The sequence below is a fragment of the Ahaetulla prasina genome, chromosome 1 (genome assembly GCF_028640845.1).
Source record: "Ahaetulla prasina isolate Xishuangbanna chromosome 1, ASM2864084v1, whole genome shotgun sequence".
Taxonomy (NCBI): domain Eukaryota; kingdom Metazoa; phylum Chordata; class Lepidosauria; order Squamata; family Colubridae; genus Ahaetulla; species Ahaetulla prasina.
The window spans coordinates 365,019,340-365,030,313 of record NC_080539.1 but is presented as its reverse complement, the minus strand read 5'-3'; the positions used below and the strand labels follow the sequence as shown (position 1 = coordinate 365,030,313).

The following is a 10,974-nucleotide window of genomic DNA, read 5'->3' as shown; positions in this document are numbered from 1 at the left end:
GGCTGGAAACAGGCCCATTTTCGGACTTCCGGTACTTCCAGTAGGCCCATTTTTCACCCTCCCAGAGCCTCTGCATGGGCCCTGCACTTACTTGGCATCCAAAATGGGCTGCTTGGAGACTCCTGGGAGGGGCGGGGAGGGGCGGGTGTAGTCAGCCAGTGCTTGCAACAACCGGTTCACCCAACCAGATCAAAATTAACATCCGGTTCACCCGAACTGGTCCAAACTGGCTGAATCCCATTCTTATCCCTCAAAAAGTGACTAATGACCAGTCCTCAAACTTACAGCTGCTGCTGCATTGTCCCAGTCACTTGATCAAAATCAAGGCACTTGGCAACTGACCTGAATAAAAGATCATAAATATCGGGCACAATTCACTTAACAACTACCTTGCTTGCCGATGGAAATTCTGGTCTCAATTGTAGTCGTAAATTATACCAACAGACTTGAAATCGTAAGTTATACCAACAGACTTATAAGTTATAACTTATGGTATAAGTTATAACTTATAACATAATATAATATAATATAATATAATATAATATAATATAATATAATATAATATATTAATATAAGTTATGGTATAACTTATATAAGTTATACCAAAGTTGTAAGTTATACCAACAGACTTGAAATCCTGGGATTAGAAAACTTACAACTCCGTCGACTTCGACATGACCTGTGTTTAACACACAAAATCATCTATTGCAATATCCTTCCTATAAAAGACTACTTCAGCTTCAATCGCAATATTACAAGAGCAAAAAATAGATTCGAGCTAAATGTCAACCGCTTCAAACTTGATTGCAGAAAATATGACTTCTGTAAGAGAGTTGTTAATGCTTGGAACTCATTACCTGACTCCATAGTCTCTACTCTACTCTACATCCCAAAATCTTCAACCAAAAACTGTCTACTATTGACCTCACCCCATTCCTAAGAGGACTATAAGGGGCGTGCATAAGAGCACAAAAGTGCCTACCGTTCCTGTCCTATTGTTCCCTTCATTATATCAAATTAATATAGTTGATGCATATTTTTTTTACTTATATATATATATATATATATATATATATATATATATATTTCTTTTTCAAGATATGTTGTTTTATCTATGACAATTGTTTGCGTATACTGTTGTGACAAAAAGAAATTAAAACAAAAAGGTTGAGGACTACCTGTATGGTAGCATGTAGATAAATACACCACAAGAAGGCGGCAAAATAATTTTGACATGACTATGTGTTGAGAGCCTTCAAGCCTGATCTTTTATCAATGTGCAGGATTTTATGGTTGTGTATGAAGAATTTTAATGCAATCATGTCAATGATAGCAATAGCACTTAGGCTTGTATATTACTTCATAGTGCTGTACAGCTGTTTATGTAAAGGTAAAGGTTCTCCTCGCACATACGTTCCCGACTCTAGGGGACGGTGCTCATCTTGGTTTCAAAGCCAAAGAGCCAGCGCTGTCCGAAGACATCTCCGTGGTCATGTGGCCGGCATGACTCAACGCCAAAGGCGCATGGAATGCTGTTACCTTCCCACCAAAGGAGGTCCCTATTTTTCTTCTTGCACTTTTTACCTACTTTCAAACGGCTAGGTTGGCAGAAGCTGGGACAAGTAATGGGAGCTCACCCCATTATGCGGCACTAGGGATTTGAACCGCTGAACTGCCGAACTTTCGATCGACAAGCTCAGCGTCTTACCCACTAAGCCACCGCGTCCCTTTTAAGCTGTTTATAGAGTCAGCCTATTCTTTTTTTTTTTTTTTTAGGGTAGGCCTATTCTTATTTTACCGACCTTAGAAGGATGGAAGGCCAAGTCAACCTTCAGCTGGTCAGAATCGAACTGTCGAACTGCTGGCAGTCAGCAGAATTAGCCTGCAATACTGCATTCTAACCCACTGTGCCACCACGGCACAGTTGTTAAGTGAAACTGGTTTCCCCATTGATTTAGCTTGTCAGAAGGTCGCAAAAGGGGATCACATGACCCCGGGACAATGCAACCGTCGTAAATATAGGGCAGTTGCCAAGCGCCTGAATTCTGATCACATGACTATGACAAACACTGCAAGATCAGTCGTAAGTCACTTCTTTTCAGCGTTGTAGCATGGGATGTTCAATAATGTTACAAATGGTTGTAAGTCAAAAACTACCTGTATTTTAAATCCTTGCCAGCCTCAGAAGCTCCCTGGGGAACTTTGGGCCAGTTTCTGCTCCTTAGCCCAAGGGCCACATCAGGGTGGAAGTTGTAGGTGCCGGACTGGGTGCAGGGAGACCTAGATTCTAGTTCTCCTTCAGCTACAGATGCTCCCTGGCTGACTTAAAGAGCCAGTTACATTTTCTAAACTGAGTGCATCTCAAAATATAATTTACAAGTGACCACTTAAAGTTACAAGAGCACTGAAAAAAGTGACTTATGACCATTTCTTCACACTTACAACCACTGCAGCATCCCCATGATCATACACTCAAAAGTCGGATGTTTGGCAACCGACTCATATTTACGACCATTGCAATGTCCCAGGGTCACGTGATGACCTTTTGCGACCTTCTGACAAGCGAAGTCAATGGGGAAGCCGGATTCATTTAACAACCATGTGACTAACTTAATAACGGTAGTGACTCACTTTACAATTGTGGCAAGAAAGGTCACAAAATGGGGCAAAAACTCATTCAATTATTATTATTTTTTTGCGCTTAGCAACAATATCCCAATTTTCCTCTTGGAGTTAAAAAGATCACCCTCCGTCAATGTTTCTCCAGAATACAGGTAGTCCTTGACTTACGACTAAGGATCCATTGTGGTTGTAACTCAAGGATCTAGCTGTATTCTGGAGAAACATTGACGGAGGTTGAGCTTTTTAACTCCAGGAGGAAAATTGGGATATAAATGTAAGGAATGAATGTAACATCCTTGTAGCTTTTGAAATCTGCGTTGCAAGGGGCTTAATGGATCGTGGTTCCGTCACAGGCTTATAATGCATTCAACTATCAAAATAAATCCAATTAATCTGCAAAAGGAGAAACTATTCGGGTGATAATTAAAAATAAATAGCAAACATCGCCATCTAGTGGTAAGGGCTGAACTAGCCGCCACCATCACACAAAATTGAGATAAGGGTTCTGGTTAGATTAACCCATTTAAAGGATACATGGAATCAGACACTGATTTAATGCAGCCCCAAAATCTATGAAGACTTAAAACCAGCAACGTTTAGCATGTGGCATGAATCCTAAGTTTATTATTGACACGGTGAAACATGTTGTAGGAATGCAACATGTAGGAATGTATCCAGGAAGTCAAAGACCGAAAGCAATTTCTCCAAAACAAACAGAAAAAGGAAACCATGACACAAGAACTGAGATACCAGAATTATTTGAAAGGCGTTTATTTTTATTTCCAACTTGAATGCAAACCATTAAAAATGGTCAGCCTCTCCGTGTGCAGATACCAAGTTCTCAATTGCTCGGGCAGCAAAAACGTCCATTTTGCATTGCAAATCCATCCCTCAAGCTATTTATCAGAGAAGCATAAAAGTGACATGTTTGGGATCTGAAGACATTTGTCGTCATTCACCAAAATTCCCTAATGCACAAAACTTTCCGTGAAAAAGCAGGAAAATGAGCCCCGAAAGATCTCTCAAAGTGTCTTTGACCCGCTTGTCAAGAACTCTGCGTGAATCCTTAGAAATGCTTTTTTTAAAAAAAAATGGCAAGATTGCTTCTGAACATAAACAAAGTGCCTTGTCTAATTACAGGGGTTGGCAACCTCCTGGGGTCTGGCAAGGATGTACATTATAACTAGGGTCACGACGGGCGTAGTAAGGTTGAAAAACAGGTACCGTGTTTCCCCCCAAAATAAACCTGTCCTAAAAATAAGCCCTAGCTTGATTTTTAGTATGCTCCTAATATAAGCCCTACCCCAAAAAAGTAAGCTCTAGTTAAGGTCATCAGCAGAGGGATGTGGCCAGCATTGGAAGTGGCGAGAGCACGGGGGCTGATGGTGTCCAGCAGCAGACGCAGCCTGCACAATGCAGGCGAGTTGATTACTTTTCCAAGTAGCAGGCATGGGAGAGGCATGTGATCTGGACGCGCCATGCGGGATGTGGGAAAGCCAAGAGTTGGTAGGCTGAAGATTCCGGATGGCTGAACAGCTCATCTTCGCACGACAGCAGATGAAGGCAGAGCTGCGGGGGAAAGGCAGTGCCGCGTGGGCTGCGTGGAAACCAAGAGATACAAAGACAAGCCTCCCGCAGCCACCTGCCCACTCCGTCCCACCGTCTCTTGGCTTGCCTGCTCTTGCTGTGGTCCGTCAGGCAGCCTACGGAGCTGGTAATGGAGTCAGATAGCAATGAGGCTGAGGTGAGGCCAGGGCCATCGGGAACTGAGATGTGGACTCCAGAGCCTCCAGAGGCTGACAGTAGTGAGGCAGAGGAACAGGCATGAGAAGAGCTGCCAGGAGGCAAGAGCAGCTCAAGCAGAGAGGACAACTCAGGAGTAGGGCCAAGAGATGATTGGCCCCTCCCATAAGGCTTAAAACAGACCAGTACCGGCGTTTGAGCTTTGCCGGAAAACAATGTTGGTAGCTTCATCTTCTGCTTCGTCTACGTCTTGCCTTTATTTTGTGACTTCTGAACGTTTGCCAAGAAACGCCTTTGGCAATTTGCCTAATTGGACCAAGGTTTGCGAGAGAACTGAGGAATTTGTGTTGGGAGCCATTTGTTTTCATTTGAGTTGAACGACGCTGGGAATGAAGTAATTCTCAGCTGTTTGAATAAAGTTTGTTATTTCATGGACTGAGTTTCTTCCTACCTACTTGGGCCTGGGTCACAACAGTTCTGTTGCGTCTGTGAACAAGCAGAAGAAGTGAGCCGGTGGCCAGTTGCCGTCGTGCTGAATGGCATGTTGGAGCCACCGCCACGAGGTAGGTGTTGGGACGTGGATGTCCTGGCTGCCGGGCCCTGAGGTAAGCCCGTGTGGGGCGCATGGGGCACTCCACCTCCCCCTGCCTCACAGCGGTGACACTGGCACACCGCACAGCCTCCTGCCCCATTGCGGCCGCGAGCAAGCAGAAGAAATGAGCCTCCCAAACATGGGGGGGGGGGGAAAGAAAACATCCCCTGAAAATAAGACCTTATTTTCAGGGAAACATGGTAGCAGTTATCTGTGGACAGAGGAAGATTTGTTGTACATATTTTGGGGCTTTGAGAAGTTGTACGGCTCTTTTTTAAATTGATAGATACCTCAACAACTTAATTCTACTTCATATACAGATAGTCCTCAACTTATGACCACATTTGAGACTAGAATTTCCATCGCTAAGCTAGGCAGTTGGTATAAGTGAGTCATACCCAACCTGATGAGCGTTTGTGCCAGGGTTAAGCAAATCACATTTAAGTGAACCATGCAGTCATGAAGTGAATTCGACTTTGCTTGTTGGAAGCCGGGCCGGGCAGGTTACAGATGGTGATTATGAGACCTCAGGAATCTGCAACCATCATAAATGCATGCTACTTGCTGGGCACCCAAATTTTGACCACAATGATTGTGGGGAATGCTGCAACGGTCATAAGGGCGAGGACCCGTCACAAGTCACTTTTTTCAGTGCGTCGCTAAACGAACGGCTGCAAGTCGAGGACTACCTGTAAAGGAATGGTTGCTAAGTGGAGGACTTTCAAATCTGTTTCCAATAATCTGTTCTCTGTTCTACCAACTGAATTTTTCTTCTCTGGGGAGGCTTTTCCTCCGTGTACAATTCTGCAATCAGTTGTTTCCCTATTTTGGCCCTATTATGATGGATAGGTGAACGCAGGTGATTGGCATTCACTCCTTCCCTCTTGCCTGTATGCGTACACCTACATACAGCCACCTCCGCTGAGCACCTGCGTGAACAAGCTGAGCATCCAGGTTACTTCTGCCACTCCTCTGCGGTAGACACCGGCAGGCGATGGGCGGGAACGCTGGGTTGCTTCGGTTCTTCTGATGGAGGCCGGGACAGAAGGAACGAGTAATGATAGCCCTTGATATAATCTTCCTGAGAGAGGAGGTCCGTGGGGACATTGCAGAGATTGGAACGCACAGATGTGGAGAGCTGGGGGACAGCCGAGGAACAGCTGGCTGTGGGGGAGGCCCGCTCCGACTTCACGCTGATTGGGGTGTGCAAGGAGGGTGAGCTGGAGACTAGGGAAGCCTGGTCACAAATCCGACTTGCTGTTCTGTAAGGGAAGAAGAAATGTATAAGAAAGAAATATAGAAGAAAGAAGACGACTCTAGAAAGAGTGCAGAGAAGAGCAACAAAGATGATTAGGGGACTGGAGGCTAAAACATATAAAGAACGGTTGCAGGAACTCGGTATGCCTAGTTTAATGAAAAGAAGGATTAGGGGAGACATGATAGCAGTGTTCCAATATCTCAGGGGCTGCCATCAGGTTTCACTTACCCTTGCTACTGGTTTGCTTGAGCGCGTGCTTCATGTCTGCGCATGTGCAGAAGCTTCTGCACATGCGCAGTGTGTATTTGATGACGTCTGGGCGGGGGGGCGGAGCCTCCCGCCGCCGCTGCTACTGGTTCTCCTGAACTGGTGTGAACCGGTAGCAGCCCACCACTGCCTGCCACAAAGAAGAGGGAGTCAAGCTATTCTCCAAAGCCCCTGAAGGCAGGACAAGAAGGAACGGGTGGAAACTAATCAAGGAGAGAAGCAACTGTAGAACTAAGGAGAACTTTCCTGACAGTTTAGAACAATTAATCAGTGGAACAACTTGCCTCCAGAAGTTGTGAATGCTCCAACACTGGAAGTTTTTAAGAAGATGTTGGATAACCATTTGTCTGAAGTGGTGTAGGGTTTCCTGCCTAGGCAGGACTAGACGACCTCCAAGGTCGGATCCAATTTTATAACCATTTTTAAGACGGTTGTCAAGAGAATTGTCGTGGTTGTTAAGCGAATTTGCAGTCGTTCAGTGAATGCCATGGTCTTAAGTGTGAACCCATTGTTCCAAATGGACCCCGTTTGCTCAAAATTAGCAAAAAAGGTCACAAATCATGAACAGGACACTGCAACTGGTGGCAAACACAAGATAGTTACCAAGCACCCAAATTGTGATCACATGATCATGGGGTGTGTGTGTGCTGCAATGGTCATAAGTACAAGAACTGGTCGTAAATGTGAGGACTGGATTTTTTCCCCACTACCATTGTAATATTGAGCAATCACTAAACAGATGGACATAAGTCAATAATTACTTGTATAAAACTTCAGAGAAATCTGTTTATATTCTGAACTTTCCGGGGAAAAGATGCACTTTTCTTTTAAAGCATGAGATGAATCAAACTAGTCTGAGTGAATTAGCTCTAAAAAACCCCGCATCTTTTCACACAAACCATTGTTCCTTTATTAATGTAAAGTCCTGGTGTTGACCAGCTTGCAAAAAATCACTCTTTTCAGTTTTGTCCCAAAGGTGTTTTTTTTCAGGAGGCAATTGAAGTTTCTTGATTCTTCTTTGAAGATGTTTTGCTTCTCATCCAAGAAGCTTCTTCAGCTCTGACAGGATAGTATGGAATGGAAGGATTAATATTTCTTGCAAACAGCTGGTCATTTGCATCCTTTTAGAACAGGGGTCTCCAACCTTGGCAACTTTAAGCCTGGAGGACTTCAACTCCCAGAATTCCCTAGCCAGCAAAGCTGGAGGACTTCAACTCCCAGAATTCCCCAGCCAGCAAAGCTGGAGGACTTCAACTCCCAGAATTCCCCAGCCAGCAAAGCTGGAGGACTTCAACTCCCAGAATTCCCCAGCCAGCAAAGCTGGAGGACTTCAACTCCCAGATTTCCCCAGCCAGTTGAAGTCCTCCAGCTTTGCTGGCTGGGGAATTCTGGGAGTTGAAGTCCTCCAGGCTTAAAGTTGCCAAGGTTGGAAACCCCTGTTTTAGAAGGTCCTTGAACCACTTGAAGGTTTATCTGTGTCCCCAGGGTCACTTACAGGAACCACGAGCACTACTAGGGTGATCCTGAGGACATAGTGCTTCAATAAATCTCTACAAAGATGCAAATGACCAGCTGTCTGCAAGGAGGATAAATCCTTCCATTCCCCACTATCCTGTCAGAGCTGAAGAAGCTTCTTGGATGAGAAGTGAAACGTCTTCAAAGAAAAATCAGAAAGTCCTGTTACCCCCTGAAAAAGCGACAACCATGAGCTGGATGACTGAGAATCTCTACAGCCTTTTCAGTTTTCCATCACAATCATAATTCCAGCTTTTTTGTGACACAGAAATTGTTCACTGTGGATACCGAATGCGGCCACAAGATGGCAGCAAGATCTTGCTGATGATATCTGGCTTTGCATCCAATTGATTGGAGAAATAAATAAATTGGATGTTTTTTTTCCAGAACTTCTCATGGCACACACAACTCCACATGCCTTTAGCCCAATGGTGAAATGTAAAATTTGTTACTACTGGTTCTGTGGGCTGGCTTGTTGAGGGTGGTGGTGGTAATGTGACTGGGTGGGCGTGGCCAACATTTTTTTTTTAACTTTTAAAAGCATTTTTTCTACAACCTCTTTGGCCGAGTTGCTCCCAGCTGAGTTGCCTGATCGTCAGAATCTATTAAAAGCATTTTTTACAACATTTCAGCTGAAGAGGTTGTAAAAAAAAATGCTTTTAAAAGGCTCTAACAATCCCAGCTGAGCCGCGCGATCATCAGAGGCTTTTTTTTTTACTTTTAAAAGCATTTTTTCGGCTGAAGAAAAAATGCTTTTAAAAGTTAAAAAAAAAACCCTCTGATGATCGTGCAGCTCAGCTGGGCATGTGGGGGGGCCAGGGATTTTTGTTACCGGTTCTCTGAACCACCTGCCACCATCGATACCGGATCGGACAATCCGGTCTGAACCGGGAGCATTTCACCCCTGCTTTAGCCTCAGAAAGTGTCCAAGATTCTCCTCATCTAAACAGAAACACCTGGATTTCAGATTATCTATTAATCACAGTCTTGGAATCAGCCAGGCATTAAAAGAGGAGGGTCAAATTAGAACACAGAGCATGTAGCTAAGGTTTCAGAGCCATTGCTTCTATTCCTGGGCAGCATTTTTATCAATAAGTTGGATGGAGGAATTGAAGAGATGCTGCTTACCAAGTTTACCAGTGACACAGAGCAGAAAGAGGTGTAGATCAGTGTTTTTCAACTTTTAGCAACTGTAAGATATGTAGAGTTCAACTCCCAGAACTCTCCAGCCAGCATCTGTTAAAAGTTGCTAAGGTTGAGAAACACTGGCGTAAAATGAAAGTCGAAAGATTTAAAAAGATCTGAGAAGCGGACTGAATTTAATAGGAGGGCATTTATTAGGATGAAATGGAATTGATGTTTTGGGGAGGTCTTTTTTTTGCTGTAGGAAAAATGTATACGACAGCATAGGATGGGGAAAACTTACCTTCACAGTAATACCTGTGAAAGAAATTTGCATGCCCTTGTTTTTCTATTTTCTTAAAACAGGGGAGGAATCACCTGTTTTACAAGGTTCTGATTCTTTGGAATGTGTTACCTACCGGTATATACATCTTAGAGTTGATTCTTATATGTGAGAATGGAACTAAGGGTTCAAATTATTGCACCTTTGGGTGCAGTCATTCAGCCAACGTTGAGTCTATCTAACAGTAATACCATCTAGCCCGCCTTCCTTCCTTCCTTCCTTCCTTCCTTCCTTCCTTCCTTCCTTCCTTCCTTCCTTCCTTCCTTCCTTCCATTCATCCATCCATCCTGGCGGCCTCAGGAAAGCTGGGGCAGGGGCTGCCCTCTCCTCAGCGCCTGCACCTTTTAACTGCTTGGTGGCTGAGCTAAAGAAGCGTTATCATTATTAATAGCAGGGTCGTATTAGGAAGCTGTTGCCAAGGTTCAGATTGGAAAATCCCGTGGGCTGGGTGGGTCCATTGGCTAAGGCGCTCCCCACCACAAGGCCATAAGAAAGCCACCCCCAGCTGTTGTGTGCTTGGAAAAGCTGCCTTGAATCTGCTGTTGAAGGCAACCAGAACATACAGCATACCCCCAATCTACTAAATTGAACTGTACCAGAGTTGATGAGCTGTTTATCTGCTAAGGATAAGATTGAGAATGCCGATGGTTGAATTTAGCCAAGCAACTGTCTACCTACTAACACAGGGGTCTGCAAACTTGGTTCTTTTAAGACTTGTGGACTTTGCTGGCTGAGGAACTCTGGGAGTTGAAGTCCACAAGTCTTAAAAGAACCAAGTTTGCAGACCCCTGTACTAACCATACAGGCCCGGAAATGGGGCAGTTTTGCAGCTTAACTCCTTGCATGGTTGTAATACAAGAGATGGCACAGACCGCTGCCCCTTTGTCCACAAGCTTTTGTGATTTGGTTTTAGATGGCTCGCAGGACTGTAAAATTTGTTCTGAGAGATACCCCGGAATGACAGCTCATATCTTGAATTCACACAACAGCTGAACTCAGATTAGGAAACCAAATAGACTGACATGTCAGTTGAGCATTTGCAATGCGTTGCTCCCATGTAACACCAATCCTGCGCGGCTTGCACTGGCTTCCTGTAGTCTTTCGGGTGCGCTTTAAGATCTTGGTCACCACCTTCAAAGCGCTCCATGGCTTAGGACCCGGGTACTTACGGGACCGCCTGCTGTCACCTTATGCCTCCCACCGACCCGTACGCTCACACAGAGAGGGTCTCCTCAGGGTGCCGTCCGCCAAGCAATGTCGGCTGGCGGCCCCCAGGGGCAGGGCCTTCTCTGTGGGAGCTCCTACGCTCTGGAACGAACTTCCCCCTGGATTACGTCAAGTGCCTGATCTTCGGACCTTTCGCCGTGAGCTGAAAACACCCTTATTTGTTCAAGCGGGACTGGCCTAATATTTTTAAACTTTTAACTGGGGTTTTATCATTTTAGGGTTTGAAATTTTAAATTTTAAATTTTTTAATACTGGCCATTTTTTCTAATTTGCCCGGTTTTAAAT

General features: G+C 44.6%; 1 protein-coding gene across 2 annotated transcripts in view; it reads right to left on the bottom strand.

Moving 5' to 3' along the window:
* Positions 1-2,932: 2,932 nt before the first annotated feature.
* The window catches only part of MEF2B (myocyte enhancer factor 2B), a 77,168-nt gene continuing 69,126 nt past the window's right edge, over positions 2,933-10,974 (bottom strand). For both annotated transcript variants that reach the window (XM_058163434.1, XM_058163435.1), the window contains exon 9: positions 2,933-6,219. In XM_058163434.1, the coding sequence (XP_058019417.1) occupies positions 5,913-6,219 (307 nt within the window). In that variant the 3' untranslated portion in view covers positions 2,933-5,912. The remainder of the gene's footprint in view (positions 6,220-10,974) is intronic.